The sequence below is a fragment of the Schistocerca piceifrons genome, chromosome 2 (genome assembly GCF_021461385.2).
Source record: "Schistocerca piceifrons isolate TAMUIC-IGC-003096 chromosome 2, iqSchPice1.1, whole genome shotgun sequence".
Lineage (NCBI taxonomy): Eukaryota > Metazoa > Arthropoda > Insecta > Orthoptera > Acrididae > Schistocerca > Schistocerca piceifrons.
The window spans coordinates 59,115,196-59,132,569 of record NC_060139.1 but is presented as its reverse complement, the minus strand read 5'-3'; the positions used below and the strand labels follow the sequence as shown (position 1 = coordinate 59,132,569).

General features: G+C 43.0%; 1 protein-coding gene across 1 annotated transcript in view; it reads left to right on the top strand.

Annotated features, from left to right (window-relative positions):
- The window catches only part of LOC124775147 (potassium/sodium hyperpolarization-activated cyclic nucleotide-gated channel 1), a 1,234,094-nt gene that overhangs the window by 1,196,945 nt on the left and 19,775 nt on the right, over positions 1-17,374 (top strand). The window contains exon 15 of the mRNA XM_047249987.1: positions 13,625-13,758. Coding sequence (XP_047105943.1) covers positions 13,625-13,758 — 134 coding nt within the window. The remainder of the gene's footprint in view (positions 1-13,624; positions 13,759-17,374) is intronic.

Here is a 17,374-nt window from a genome sequence, read left to right as displayed (position 1 = left end):
GCAATGAATATCTTCTGGAGTCGTCCACTGTAAGGAAATGACACAAAAATTCACAAAATTTCTTACGTAACTAGTGGGTTACTTGGGTACTGGAGTAATGCTAGTTAGTGTAAGAAAAACATGAAACTAACGAATGTTATTATTTATTTTGCAAAAATTCTGAGAAATCACAATGACACTTTTAGTTATGAACTGAACAAGTTATATCCTGGTTCTTTTCGGAATGTGAAGTTACCTTTCAAGGATAGGATTCGCTAATGAAATTTCTATACAAAGTTTAAGATGCTTGTTTCCTTGGCAGAATGGCTGAGAGGCACGCCTACTCAACTTGAATAATTATCCTTTAGAATGTTGATAGGTACGGTCGAGGCTGTCGCGTGTGAAATGCAGTGAAGTGTACTTTTGTGGAGGAAATATCGGGCTCGCAATACCTGTAGCGCACATTACCATGAGCTGCGATGACTGCTGTCTGCGCCACTCGCTGCTGACAAATAAGATAACTCTCGTTCTATCTGGATTGGCCTTTGCCAATCAAACTTTCCCTATGCCTTGATGAAGTCAAAGATTCCTATTCGCCCCTAGTCTAATTATTGGCGTGGTACACAGGTCAGATAACCAGTCCACCGCGATGCCACTCAAGATTCGCTCGCAGGCGTTTAACTATAACTCTGTCTGTTCACACGGCACAATTAGTGTGTCGGCCAACAAAGTGAACAACGCTTAACTGCAAGGACTCAATATAGAGTAGCACTTCTATTCGCTCTTGACAGTGGTGCTCTCCCAGTGAAGTACTGAGGAGAGACTTGTTCCTTGCTCTTTCGAGTACACGCACGAGCGCGCACGCTCTCGTTACGTGTTCTCGCTCCAAGAGCGACAATGGTACGGCCCTCTCCATGCCAGACGTGATGGGGAAAATCTTTCGGTCTCTTCCATTATTCCTTCAGCTCAAGGCGTCAGAAATATCGTCAGCCAATTAGCATTGCTCTTCTAAAACGGGAGAATGACGTTTCGTTTAAGGCGACCAATCCGAAAGCTTGCAGCTTTGGCGTTTGGCGTTTGCTGTCTCCCTGTGAAAAACTCTGAAACTGCATGCTATGTGTAAAGAATGCATAGGCTGGCCGCTCCCACACAATGAAGCGGAATTTGCTTTTAAGCCGAACACGGGGTCGATCCCCTTTTTCACTCGGGCCCACACTGTCCGCTACACGGGCGGTCACTGGCTGACATGGGCTGGGTCATCCTCTGAAGGGCCTGACGTCCCACTGTGCGGCCTCTCTCCTGAACTAAAAGCTCCTGTGACCGTCGTGTCTGGAATGTATGTGTGCACGCCAGCCTTCAGTATTTCAACCACGGTGCGCTCACATGTCAATTGCATATCGTTTACATGAATTTACACAACATTGACTTTATCTTATCGAGTTTGGGTTCGAATGAATCGTCTTGATGTGCGGAACATGATTGTGAGGGCGGAATATGAAAGCAATGAAGGTCAGGAGACCACGACGTCTTACACTGTCGTCAGCTGCTTGTATACATATCCTTGTTTAGTGTGAGTAGTATTCATATGTGTCTCTCCACAAGTGAAAATACGTGTCAGATACAAAAGTCTCAAGCTCTGGGATGTGACAAAAACTTCGACATCAGAAACCATGGATTGAAGTAGAAACGTGTTATACTTCTTAGTGCTGGCCTAGGGTGCGCATTTCAGAACTTCCGAACGACATTTTCAGGTTGTTTGGCTGAGGAACTCCCCAACATCTTCCATACTTCTCATAATTATTGCCATATGCTAATGTTTCTGTTAATATGAGGCTTTGCAATTCGCATGGAACTCTGAAACACACACATGAAGATTTTAACACAAACTCCAAAATATTTTTTTCCACACCTTTGATCACTGCCGTGAATAATGGTCGCGGTTCTCCGAAAGAGCTCACTAACACATCAAGCCAGCAGTTTTGAGCGCTGCTGCTTTGTGTAGGGTCGTCCTCGACAGCAAATGCTTGATATGCGGACAACATAGTGTGCTGCCTCCTACGAAGTTAAGTTGTGTAGTATCTGCATTGGCATTGGTCAGGTCGGCTGCTGTATAGGTTTGCATGTTTGCGCTACCCCCGGGATTACTTCTGTTAAACTGTGTTTGCTTTCTGACCTTTCTATACAAAATAAGAAGTAAAGCCAGCCGGGGTGGCCGAGCGGTTCTAGGCGCTACAAAAAAAATGGTTTCAATGGCTCTGAACACGATGTGATTTAACTTCTGAGGACATCAGTCGCCTAGAACTTAAAACTAATTAAACCTTACTAACCTAAGGACATCACACACATCCATGCCTGAGACAGGATTCAAACCTGCGACCGAAGCGGTCACTCGGCTCCAGACTGTAGCGCCTAGAACCGCACGACCATTCCGGCCGGTTAGGCGCTACAGTCTGGAACCGCGCGACCGCTACGGTCGCAGGTTCGAATCCTGCCTCAGGCATGGATGTATGTGATATCCTTAGGTTACTTAGGTTTAAGTAGTTCTTAGTTCTATGGTCTGATGACCTCAGAAGTTAAGTCCCATGGTGCTCAGAGCCATTTGAACCAATTTGAAGAAGTAAAGCGCCATTTATCTCTTTTTAAATTCCCGGGCTCTAAGTGCCGCCGAAAGCAGCCATGTGGGCCGCAAACGTGCCGGAGACTACTCGTTTATACTGGGCTTGCGGACGTGGACCTGAGTGTCAGGGTTGGGTTGGGCGTGGGGGGGGGGGGGGGGGCGAGGGGGCAGGGGGGGCGGAAACAAGCCTTGGCAACACTGGACTCATGTATGGACCTTTGGTATATAAACAACCCACTCGAGCCACCCGAGAGGGGAGGGGGAAGCCGGGAGCAACCGGAACAGTAATCGCCACGCCGTGAAGGTGACAGGTCAGGTGGAAGCGAGCTGCAAAACCATTTCAAGAAATTGGTAGCTTCTGAAATAGCGCGACAGTTAGCGACAGCAAGTTGCGAAGCTATGGTGAAAGTAACAACCGACGATGGCAACACCAGCAGCACCGATCGATGTTTTTGGAGGTTTGCCTATGTCGTTGGGCGAAGGCCGGAGCTGTTCCCTTTAATCCACTAGAAATAAACACAAAATTAGGAGATATAAATTGAAGCTTCCTCCCTTTAAGACAAAAATTACATGACTGCGGCCCAAAAACACGAAAGTGTGAAAATTTTCGTCTAAAGAGTGCCAAAATAATATAAAGTAGGTAGTGCCTTAGGCCCGACAGAGCGAACGTCTCAGCGGCTCGCCAACCAGCAACTATTTCCTTTGTCTTGTGTCCATTGTTTTAGTGTGTGCCACAGAGAATTTTAAGGCAACAAGTAAATGAATGCAATAATGAGTTAAGTCATATCCTTGCTCTCTGAACCTTTCAATTTACGTAAGTCTGAAGAAAAATTATAACTCAAGACTCTACCAAAGGTCGTCAATTCAATAGAATATTTTACTCCGAACTGTCACAACAAGCATGAATCCCTATGTGGTTGTGATTTGGAAAACGCCTTATTGTGTTTCCCTTGTTTATTATTTGGAGATATGTCGTAGCCTAAACGTAGAGTGTGACTTCTACCCCTCCATGACAAAATTAGGAAACCCGGACTTCTTTTTGAATCAGACAAGTGTAGGCAATGTAAATACAGCTACCCAATTAGACTGTGCGTACAGATGGTCCATGGCATTAGACTGCAGGCCGGCCGGTGTGGCCAAGCGGTTAAAGGCGCTACAGTCTGTAACCGCGTGACCGCTACGGTCGCAGGTTCGAATCCTGCCTCGGGCATGGATGTGTGTGACGTCCTTAGGTTAGTTAGGTTTAAGTAGTTCTAAGTTCTAGGGGACTGATGACCTTAGAAGTTAAGTCCCATAGTGCTCAGAGCCATTTGAACTATTTGAACCATTAGACAGCAAATAATAGGTGCATACTAAATCTAATTACTAATTATGTTCGTTTCTGTGGTGCGTTGGAGCTAGCCCTCAGATGACACGATGAGAGTCAGTCATCTTGCAACTAACATATTTCGCGTGTTTTAAATCGAAACGACTTTAAGAATTATCAGATTAATCTGGTGCGAATAACAATCAATGTGAAGCACTGTGAAGCATTTTCATCACAAGAGCCTGCACCCGGCATGACGAATCACTCGTGATATCTGCATCATCATACGTTTATGCTATTAATTTGTACGGACAATTCTCCGAAAGGTGATTTACCTGCTCTATGATGGCCTATACTATCCCGTGAAAACCTAGTTAGAAAGTTTCTAGATTCAGGTTTAACTGATGACACTACGAATATATTATAGCCCCATACGTATTGGCGAAGACTATATTAGACCAATTACAGCAAGTATAGGCTCATTTAAATAATTACTCTTCCCGCGCTGCATACGTGATTGAAACGGGAGAAGGCCCTAACAACTGGTACAATGGAACTAAAGCTGCCATATCTCCGGACTTTCCAGGATTTGACATAGTTTTGAGAGCGTTCGGGGCCGTCCAGATATTTTTCCACAACTGAACGCGGTAAACCCGGATTTTTTGGTGCCTGGAAATATTCTATTGACAGGAAATAAATATATTTTAACAAAACAAAGTTCAAATTCACTACATGATAATAGGCTCGTAGGTGGTTTAATTCGTTTTATATCAGACAACCAGCGGCAAGCATTGTTAGAAGCCATAGTTTGAGTACAATGAGAAGCCGCCAACAGTCAATGATTTCATGCACCGCGCCTTCCCGCGACGCAAACGGTCAACCTATCGTCGACAGACTGTATATGGGTCTCGAAAAATGATACGGTTTGACCCAAATATGTGAGGTTTTCGAAATCCCTGTCCGCGTTGGGCAATATAAATAAATGGGACGTACTCTCTCCCACGCACTAGACGTAGTTGCAGTATTTCGTTGCTCGTCGTTTGGATTCCAACGAAAGCCGCGTGCCGTCAGAGCGACTGTTTCATGGTGCCGTTAAAGAATAAAACAAGCAACAGAAATTCTAAACCAACAGACAGGCCATAAAAGTTTTAAGTCAAGAGATTGCAGTAAGATTACATTAAAAGGCATTTAACTGTGAGCAGACAGAGAGCATGAGATGTTTTCCTACATGACTGAAGCAAACTAAGTGCCAGATCCAATGCTTTACCAGGGCTAAAAGCTCTGTCCCTGTTGACTAAATTGTCCGCAACTGTAACTTCTATTGCGTTCTTGGATATACTGATCTCGAAAATTGTCGCCTGCAAGGCACTGTTCGGCGACAGTTGGGTGCTACAGTTCGGTGTGGACACCAACAATATGGTGCAAATGACGAATTTCTGGATCAGGAGGTAATCGAAATTAAGAGCCGCAGACAGTTCAATCAGTGGAATGCAGATGGGTGTGGATAGAGATACCTCCGATATAACTAAAAAGTCAACTATGTTCTGTAAAAGATACCATAGGGCTAATCGGGTATACCGCATACCCTGGCAGGTCGTATGCTGGAGAAGGCAAAGAACTGTTGAATAAAGATATAAACAAGACAGGCGTTACACCCGGAAAGCAGCCAACCCATCAGCCGTCTCTGAACGCGTCATCTATAAGCATGAAATGAAGTACGAAGAGGCCATCAATATGGTGCATGGACTTACTACTTGCTCATTATACGCTACTGACCATTAAAATTGCTACACCAAGAATAAATGCAGATGATAAACGGATATTTATTGGACAAATATATTATACTAAAACTGACATGTGATTACATTTTCACCCAGTTTGGGTGCATAGATCCTGAGAAATCAGTACCCAGAACAACCACCTCTGGCCGTAATAACTGCCTTGATACGCCTGTGCTTTGAGTCAAACAGAGCTTGGATGGCGTGTATAGGTACAGCTGCCCATGCAGCTTCAACACGATACCACAGTTCATCAAGAGTAGTGACTGGCGTATTGTGACGAGCCAGGTGATCGACCACCATTGACCAGATGTTTTCTGTAGGTGAGAGATCTGGTGAATGTGCTGGCCAGGGCAGCAGTCGAACATTTTCTGTATCCAGAAAGGCTGATAGTCCACGCTGCTACAAACTGTTAGTGCAGATGGTTGTTGTCTTGCAAACGTCCCCATCTGTTGACTCATGGATCGAGACGTGGCTGCACGATCCGTTACAGCCATGCGGATAAGATGCCTGTCATCTCGACTGCTAGTGATACTAGGCCGTTGGGATCCAGCACGGCGATCCGTATTACCCTCCTGAACCCACCGATTCCATATTCTGCTAACAGTCATTGGATCTCGCCCAACGTAAGCATCAATGTCGCGATACGATAAACGGCAATCGTGATAGGTTACAATTCGACTTATATCAAAGTCAGAAACGTGATGGTACGCATTTCTTCTCCTTACACGAGGCATCACAACAACGTTTCACCAGGCAACGCCGGTCAACTGCTGTTTGTGTATGAGCAATCGGTGGGAAACTTTCCTCATGTCAGTACGTTGTAGATGTCGTCACCGGCGGCAACCTTGTGTGAACGTTCTGAAAAGCAAATCATTTGCATATCACAGCACCTTCTTCCTGTCGGTTAAATTTCGCGTCTGTAGCACGTCATCTTCGTGGTGTAGCAATTTTAATGGCCAGTACTGTATTAAAGATGTAACAGAAACGAAGAGCCGCGGGCAATTAAATCTACAGGTACAGAGGATCTAGCCAAATAAACCTGGGATCTGTCATTTAGTCAACTTGATTCATGTCAAAAAAAATCTTAAAGCTTCTCTTTTTCTCTCTGTTGATAGATAACTGCCTATGAGTACTTTTTTTGGTAGCGGATACTTTATAGCATTCTCTTTATAATTGTTTTTGCGTTTTACCATAGCCCTGTTACGTTTGCATTTCCGTTTAGTGATTTATTGTTTAACGGCGCCAGAACACATTGCTAGGTCTGCACGCAGTGAGTACCAATAGGAGTCCAAACAGCGAGAAACAAAGTCTGCTATCGACACCTGACACAGACAACTAGGGGAATTTTTAAAAAAATAAAGCGTTAAGTGAAAGGCCGTCACTCCGTGAGGCCCCCGTAACGAGTAGCAACGTTGGAGACTTCTGGCTGTCCAACACACTTAGAACTACTGAGAATACAGAATGGCGCTAACTTTCCTGATTATCGTTCGGAGAATTACTACCCGGTATCGATTCTCTCTCTTTCCCCCTCTTTCGTTCTCTCTCTCTCTCTCTCTCTCTCTCTCTCTCTCTCTCACACACACACACACACACACACACACACACACACACACATCCACCCACACACACACACACACACACACACACACACACACACGTCGTACAGGCATATGGAGCTCAGGTCCGCACACGTGTCCACTAAATATGTACACGAAAACACCATATGCGTTGAAAGACACGAGAAATTCAGAAATTATCCTAAAGCACACATCGTGTCTGAACGCGTACGGCAGTGTATCAGTCCATGACTTTTTAATGAGCCACTAATGATGAAAGTTTTAAGTCACAGAATGAGTAAAACGTGCTCTGATTTAATGCACCCGTCTCGTAAGGCTTTCTTAATGCAGCCACGGAAAGTAAATATTCTGCCAGTTCCAGGTCACTACCCTATCCATCACTTTTTTTCTTTCATGCTGACTCGTGGTGTGTGTATACAGCTAAAACACACTGAAACAGCATCAGGGTGGAGGGGATGGGGGGTTAAATTGAATTTTAATGAAAATGAGAGAACACGCGAGGCAATTTAGCGTGAACATTTCAGCTTTCACCATGAGTACGCTAGCGAGGGAACCCCTCTTCTCCAAATAACGTTCTCTCAACTTACGCCCTGTGCTGTTTTAAATTATCATAATAAGTGAAACAATGGTAAATGTTTCTCTTGCATGTTGATTTTAAAAACCGTAGGAAATATACTACAACCTTTCGTTTCCAGTGAGCGAGGAAATTAGCTAAACTCATAGTCAGAAACATCGTAAATCCTGATACAATTCTCAACCATAACTTCAAAAGTTGCATTTCATTATAGTAAGAGTGAGTTCCTCCACAAACACGGGCTGTCTTTGGTATTTTACGTTCGTTCTATATTGTCTTTGTGTATCTCTTTTCTCATTGTTAGGTCTTGAGATCATTGACACGGTTGCTCGCGAAAGGAACCATCCTACTGTCATTGAAGGGAGCACCCAGAACTCTCAGTAAAAGCGTGGAGCACAAAGTGTAATTTTCGCTATTCCAATCAGGATTCTATATCGTGTCTTCCAAAAATGGGACTGAAAATTGTTCATCATAATACAACATACGTTTATGCACGAAATCCGTCGACAAAATTTCGGAAGTTGTCCTAAGATTTTTCTGAGAATTTTGTTATAAAGCACCGGTAGTGTTCAGTGGCCCCTTGCAGAGTAATAATGTAAACATGACTTATTCGGCTTGTTAACCAACTTTGTTTCTTGTTAATTTATCTGCACAACAATATGACTGTAATACGCGATCAACAAGACGTACAGAACAAAACAGACGATTCCGAAAGAACCCTCGCATGCATGCGAAAGTACGGTGATATGTTTACCGTCGCTGTGGGAACAGCTTTGTCATGTTGGTCTTCCGTTGCATTCAGTGAACCCACACATGAGACGCATTTGGTATTCACCAACTCTTTATCAGTAAACCTACCCATACTGAACTGCATTCTACCGTAGTGCACGTACACTAATTCTTAGCTCGCGAGGTGTCTTTTTTGTAACATACATACGGGAGCCGAAGTATAAAAAATATTAAGGGGGGGGGGGGGGGGGTCTTGCCACAGGAAATTTTTTAAATTTTAGATGAAAAATAGTGAATTTTAAAGTTTTCTTAAGCATGTTAGAGTCATATGATCAACATTAGAACCCCGAAAACGGGATTCTCGATAACTCGACACTCCGGGAAACTCGACAAGCCTGACACATTTTTTGGCTTTGAAAAAAGAAACAAAACATAAACACGCGCGGTACTTTCGTAAAAAGCTAATTTAATTTACAGTAATAATCATGCTTATAGACTATTACAGAGCAGAGAGTATATAGCTCTGAAAAGACTGAAATTATATGTAAATAAATCCTAAACTATCATTAAAAGAATAAAACATAAAATATTGCTGTGGCACAGTAATAGCACTTTGATTAATAAGTGAAATAGCTAATTTAAGCTTACTTTGAATAAATAAAACAATATCACAAAGTTAATGGTTTAATACGGTTAATAAAGTTAATACAGTATGCCTAATACTTTCAGTCAAAAAGTATGTAAATAGCGGGTTTTAATTGGGTCTTACACCCTAAAAACATTTAAGTACTTGAAAATAAGTAATACAGTACTATAGTAATATAGTAATAGAGTACTAAACTAGTACTAATATTTCGAAACTGAAAATTCAGCATTATGTATGTATTTAATTCTCTATTTTTAAGATTTTTTAATATTACTCTAAATGCCATTATTAGGGCTAGAGTGTCTTTAAAAAGGTGCAAATGTCGACCTACTGACTGGATTACTGAATATGAAGTCGTTATAATGACTGGTCGGATATTCAATTCATCCAAAACATATCGGTGGGCATAAAGAACAGCCAATCGCTCTTCTGTCCCACTGTTGATCGGAGATATGACTTCAGACGTCTAAGGGCGCTAAATGACCGTTCTGCTGTTGCTGTCGTGATTGGAACTACTTGGAGAAGCTTACTGCACTTCACTACTTCACATAATATTTCTCCAACTGCAGGCTCTTGTGTAATGTACTTTCTCACATGACGCATGTTTTTTAAGTCAACTTGTTTTTTATTGGCTAACACATTCAAGTGTAACCGCAGTCTCTCAATGTCTAGGTCATTTTTGAAAAACTCAGTTTATTTTTCCAAATTTGTTTCACCTCTGTTTACAAAAATCAAGCACTTTTGTTCAACTGCAATGACCTGTGTGAGTCCAGTTGAAGGAAACCGCTCAATAATGCAAGACTGCACCGTTTCACAAACTTCAATGTAAATAGCTTTGTAGTATTCCTTTGGGGTTTTGAAAGTGTGCGGTGAGCTGGCTTTGTTGTTTTCATACTTCTTTGGTATACTTCGATTCGAGGAAGCGAAGGACCATCAACTTGTAAAGGTTTTTCTTTTAAACACAATTCTCAAAAATGTTCAGCCGAACATTCAGCAGAACATTTTAATCTTTCAGCAATTGTAACGCCACTTCCTTTGGACGCAAAGATGAAAATAGAAAAGTAATATCCAAAACCCAATACAAGCCCCAAACCCAAGATCCAAATTCCAAGTCCCACTGTGGTAGCATCAATTGAATAGTAGCGAGTATACTGAAGAGAAACAGTGTAAAAAGAAATAGAAAAGAAATCCAGTATAAAGTAACTTAATATTTTTGCAAAAGAAAGTAAAATAGAATCCCTTTTGTATCAAATTAAAGTAAAAGTAGATCGCAAAGTAGTGTACTTAGAGATCACGGAGTAGAACAAGTGACCTCCAAGAATATTCCTTGTGAGTACTCTTTGAGGACACCGCGGAATACAGAAGATAAAGTTATACAATGTTAATGTGCTTCTAGCGCTTGCTTGATCGTGTCGTAACTTAACGTATGCTCTTGTACGTAAGCTTCTTAAACCTAAGCTAGGAACATCACACACAACCGTGCCCGAGGCAGGATTCGAACCTGCGACCGTAGCGGGCGTGCGGTTCCAGACTGTGGCGCCTAGAACCGCTCGGCCACTCCGGCCGGCTTACATTTTGGAGATTTGTGATCTGCTAGAAATCATTAAGATTGAACTAGGTAGATCAGCAACTTTGAGTATATCATTACGTAAAGTCAAGATAGGAAAAGAACCGAAATTTGTCTTAAATTTATTATTATCAATGGAAGACTGAACTTCGTCCAAAAGTGATAGACTGTTTGTAACACAACGAAAAAGGAAGTGAATATTCGTATCGAATTGTGAGAAAATACTTAGATTTCGTTAAAACAACTGGTGAAATCTGCATCTTATTGCAGACTCTTTGACTGAAATTTACGTAACTAATTCCATCCAACTTAGGGAAAGGTTACTTCTTTAAGACAATGATGGGATGTGCTTAGACTATAATAAACCAGCATGACGTGAATTTACCATGTTTGACATTTATTTCAAACCAAATAAAATTACGTGCTTACGAAACATTTTTATCAGTGCAACGATACAGATCAATAACAGAGCGCGGCATATATATATATTGTTTACCGCTCAAAAAAAAGTTATCATACTGATTCAGTCTATTTAGCTTACGTAAACGGAAAACTTTAGTGGAAAAACTATTGCTGTATATAGACTGTAACCATGATTATTGCAATAATAGCAGTTTGTATGCATCTGCGTATAGTTGTGCTCGCACACGTCGGGGAGCATACGATTATTTGCACTGGCCGGTACAATTAATAGCCACTCAGCGTGAATATAGGGCAGCAGCACACAGTTCTTTTGTAACGTTCCCCATCAGACAGTATACAGACACTCTACCGCTGGCTGGTCGGAGAACGAACTTCATCAACGAACATTTTCACAATGTAGAAAACGACCACCGCTGTGAAGTACACTGCTGCCATTAAAACATAAACACCATAAAGATAGTATGCAACAAACGTTAAATTGGCATGAAGTGTAATACACGTTGAATATCCAAATCATTAACATTTCATTTCAACTGCACAACTATTAGCACGCAATCTGACTGCATAAAATAAAAATAAAGAATGACAAGGAATTTCCATTAACACAATTGATTAATTAAGTCCCCTGCAATTATAAAAGCTACGAAACAACAAAGCGCAAATGTAATTGTTCTGTGTGTGGTAGTGTGACTCAACGTACATGTATCTGGCTCGGTTCTTTCTCAATACGACAAAATATTTTAAACACCATTTACAAGGAAGTAATTGAAAAACCAGAAATACTATAATTGCACATAGAAAACAGAATTACAAGTCTAATAAATGAACATGAGCCAGCTGCTTTGTTGACTGTTCCTGTGAGCAAGAGGGATTGTTATTAAAGAAAACTGTAATACCTTTTTACCTCATTAGATATTGAGGAAAATATTCCATTGCACTAGCATCATAAATCAAAAGCCCGTCTCCTTTCTCAAATATATTCTGACAATTGCATCTTCTTCCACCTATAAATTACACCAGGGGTCTCCAAACTACAGCGCGTGGGCCGAAAACGGCTCGCGTTACCTGGCCAGACATCCCCGGTATCCGGCCCGCCAAATATTTGTGGTGGTACCTACAATGCCAACAATTGAGTTTCGAGGCCTATCGCGACCAATACACCGCGACATTGGCTCTGCTACTCGCTACAAGACTACATAACTAAACTTATTGTTGCGCCGCTTGAAATAACAATGCGTTGACATACTCTACCTCTGTTACGTCTTGCAGTAATAGTGTTGCAGGACGCTTTCGAGAAGAATGTGCAGTGACATACTTTTTTGTCGGTGAAATTCGTCAGAATAAAATACGCCAGAATTTCGGTCAGTTACGTCCACCAATCAAATTTATGTAATTAAATAAGAATCGTAATTCGTTTCAGTGCTAGCTATTCCCACAACCTTAGATTTTTGCGATTTCATCTTTCCTTTACCCTTACATTACGGTGATCGTGGAGTGCTAGGGTGCTTTTTGTTACGTCTTGCAGTAATAGTGTTGCTAACAATAATTTTGAGATTTCGTTAACTTTGCAGGACGCTTTCGAGAAGAATGTGCAGTGACATACTTTTTTGTCGGTGAAATTCGTCAGAATAAAATACGCCAGAATTTCGGTCAGTTACGTCCACCAATCAAATTTATGTAATTAAATAAGAATCGTAATTCGTTTCAGTGCTAGCTATTCCCACAACCTTAGATTTTTGCGATTTCATCTTTCCTTTAGCCTTACATTACGGTGATCATGGAGTGCTAGGGTGCTTTAATCCCACTAGGTAGATCTTGGCCCTTATGACTTCGTGGAGGAGTCAGTGTGGCCCGCTGACTAAAAAGTTTGGAGAGCCCTGCATTACACCAATCGAACAGTACAACATTTCAGTCAACACTCAGATCGTTTACTCTCTCGCCCAACAGGACAACGACTGCCCTCGACATCCTCTGAACTACTACTGCTCCAGTAGAGGCGGCGGAATAATAATGTTTGGCGCCATCTCTGGCGCTGTGACTCAGTGTAGCTATCTTTCACAAGGCCATCCTTGTGATTCGACTTGATGCCCAGCTGGATTATCGCCATTGTTGCTGCCAGAGGTGGCATCTATGTGTACTTTATTTCACACCCCACACCCCCCATACCCTCACATCACCTACCAGCTTAATCATCCACTCTTCCTATTACCCTGTTGTACTGTGTACGCAAAATACCTAAAATTTCGTTATTTCGTGTTCTTCGTAGTGTTGCTAGTTTATTTGTTAGCGGTGTAGATTAATGATACGCTCTGAGTGTTTTGAAGGAAAATCTAAATTCTCTGTACTGCCACGTCCGCTGCGCCTGCGTGTTCGGCCTTGCCGACGCCTGTGTGGTGCGGGCGCTGAGCAGCCTACCTTGCGGCAGGTCGCTGGCGTCGCACCTGCGGCCGGCCGAGTCTCCGCTGTCGGCCACGTCGAGCGTCCACTCCTCCGACGACGAGCGGCGGGCGCCGGGGGCGGCGTGTCCCGGCGCCTCGGCCGCCCCCGCCTCCAGAACAGGTCAGCGCTGCCACTCTCTCCTCATGCCTACATATTTCTCTACAATGACGAAAAAAAAGTCGCAGCAACAAAAATTAATTAATGTTGAGCAATGAAATTTCTGGAACATACCGGGTGATCAAAAAGTCAGTATAATTTTGAAAACTTAATAAACCACGGAATAATGTAGATAGAGAGGTAAAAATTGACACACGTGCTTGGAATGACATGGGGTTTTATTAGAACAAAAAAAAAGCCCGACAGAGAGCGCTGGACACCAAAACATCAATCACTGCGCAAGACAATCGAGTATAAAAGGAGCGGTAATGAGAGAGAGAATCAGATGCGCCAGCAGTCGCAGCATGTTGACGTTACCTGAAAAGGCGCTTTTAGTGAAGCTGTATTATCAGAATGGGGAATGTGCTAGTTCATCGTTACGATCCTATCGCCATTCTAACGGGTAAAGGTCCGTTGACAAATGCAGCTGTGGCGAGAATGATTTGGAAGTTCGAAGCCACGGGTTGTTTAGACGACAGACCCCGTAGTGGCCGACCGAGCACAAGGCGTTATGCTGCTGAGACAGTTCAGGAAGAAATGGAGACTGTAGCGGGTTCGTCTATGCACGGGGAAGTCAGCGCTCGTGCAGTCGCACGTCGCTCCGGCGTTCCATACACTACTGTTTGGTTGGCACTTAGGCGTACCCTCCGATGCTATCCGTACAAAATCCATCGGCATCGTGAACTGTTACCTGACGATTTAGCGAAGCGGAGGGCATTTGCGGTGTGGGCGTTTCAAAAGATGGCGGAAGATGACGATTGGTTGAGTAACGTGTTGTGGACCGACGAAGCTCATTTCACGCTCCGAGGGTCTGTCAACGCCCACAACTGCAGAATTTGGGCTACTGAAAATCCTAGAACTGTCGTGGAAACTCCATTGCACGAGAGAAAGTCACGGTATGGGTTGAATTTATCACATCTACCGTTATTGGGCCTTTTTTTTCTTCGAGGAAATGCGTGATTCTGGTTTTGTAACTGCTACCGTGACGGGTAGGAGGTACGCCGATATGTTACAGAATCGCATGCCTGGCTGATAAACACCTGCTGGAACGTACGATGTTTATGCTGGATGGCGCTCCACCCCATATTACTAGACGCGTGAAAGATCTCTTGCGCGCGTCGTTTGGTGATGATCGTGTGCTCAGCCGCCACTTTCGCTATGCTTGGCCTCCTAGGTCCGCAGACCTCAGTCCGTGCGATTATTGGCTTTGGGGTTACCTGAAGTCGCAAGTGTATCGTGATCGACCGACATCTCTGGTGATGCTGAAAGACAACATCCGACGCCAATGCCTCACCATAACTCCGGACATGCTTTACAGTGCTGTTCGTAACGTTATTCCTCGACTACAGCTATTGTTGAGGAATGATGGTGGACATATTGAGCAATTCCTGTAAAGAACATCACCTTTGCTTTGTCTTACCTTGTCATGTTAATTATTGTTATTCTGATCAGTTGAAGCGCCATCTGACGGACATTTTTTGAACTTTTTTTGTTTCTAATAAAACCCAATGTCATTCCAAGCATGTGTGTCAATTTGTACCTCTCTATCTACATTATTCCGTTATTTATTCAGTTTTCAAATTTATGCTGACTTTTTGATCACCCGGTATTTGTCTAGATAACATATTCAAGCGGTTAACATTACAAGATCACAGGCTAACGTAGGCGCGAGATAAACCATTGGAAACTTCAAATGTTGGTACATTAATAACTGGTGCAACCGCCAGAATGTTAAATGGAATCATGCAAACGTTAGTGCATTGTATTGTACAGGGGCCGCAAATCAATTTATTAAACGGACTTCCCTGCCTGTAGCAGTTGGTCAGTCAACGCCGGTACGGTTAATGCTTGTTGTGGATGACGCTGGAGCTGTCGTCCGACAATGTCCCATGTGTGCTCTACTCGAAACAGATATGATGATCGAGCAGGCCAAAGCGGCACGTCGACACTCTGTACAGCATGTTCACAATGGCGGTATATCGGCGAGCGTTATCCTGTTGGAAAAAAAACCTTGGAATGCTGTTCATAATGGCAGCACGATACGTCGAGTCACCAGACTGACGTACAGTTTTGCAGTCGAGTTACGTGGGTTAACCAGGAGAGTGCCCTTGCTGTCATACGAAACCGCAGTCCAGATCATAACTTCAGTTGTAGGTCAAGTGTGTCTAGCACGAAGAGAGGTCACTTGTAGGACCACAACTAGCTTCCTTGTAACCAACACACGGCCATCACTGCCACCAAGGCAGAACCGGCTTTCATCGGGAAACAGAACAGACCTCCACCCTGGCCTCCAGTGAACTCTCGCTTGACACCACTGAAGTCGCAAATGGCGGTGGTTAGGGGTCGGTGGAACGCACGCTACAGTGCATCTGGCTCGGAGCTCTCCTTTGAGTAACCGATGTGTAACAGCTCGTTGTGTCACTATGGTGCCTAATGCTGCGGAAATTGCTGCTGCAGATGCAGTACGATGCACCGGAGCCATATGCCGAACAGAATTGTCTTCCCTTTCCGAAATGTCACGTGGCCGTCCTGAACCCGGTCTTCTGGCGACATTTTATCGTAGTCGCTATTACACGACCTCGTTCAAACTCAGTGAGGTGATGATAATGGCGTCTTTGTCGCCTTAAAGATATTGTTGACTGATATCAACTACCACGTCGGATCTCAAAAGCAACTATCGCTCACTACCGTTACAGCGTGTATTTAAAGTAAACCAGTTTTGCATTCCTCATAGTGACGCCACCGCTCTAGCAGATCCTCTCTTATGTGACCGGGGCGAAAACTGATTAGACATCATCTTTCAAATGGAGAAACACGCCTACCAACTTTCGTTTCTGACGCATAACTGCCTCTTGGTGCTGCGATTTTTTTCCGTCAGTGAATATTTCATTTCAGTCCTTTCGCCCTTGTCTCCACTTCATTCCTAGTTGTTGTTTAGTATTAACATGGAATCCTATTTCTGTCACATTCCAACTCTCTGTACTTGATCTGATGATAGTAGTTAGGAGGGATAGTTACAAGATTTATTTTCGACCCTTTTTTATTAGGTCGTTTTCTTATCTGTCTGACTGGTACAAATTTTGGAGTTGATTTTATACGAACTTTCCAATGGGCTTGAGGCTTCAGATTTTAACATAGCGCAGAAATGGATGACACTGCAATATTAACTCGCTTTCGTGTCTGGCGTGTGGCTGAGGGTACACTTTTTTTTTTTTTTTTTTTTTTTTTGTCTCTTTGTCTCTTGGGTGCAAATTCTGCAGTTGATTTCAAATTAACTTCCCGATGAGCCAGAGACCTGAAATTTTCAACATAGCTCAGAAGTAGCTTTCAATGCAGTAGCAAATCGCTTTCTTGTCTGGTATGAGGCGGAGAGTACTTTGTTTTTCTGTCTGTTTGGTACAAATCTTCCATCTGATTTTAAATTAACTTCCCGACGAATTGGAGAGTTCAGAAATTCAACATGGTCCAGAACTGAATGACGTTTCAGAATGAATTCACTATCGTGTCTGGTGTGCGGCTGAAGGTACACTGTGTACCACTAGTATTTATCCATTTTCCTGTTCCAGTCACTAATGTTTCA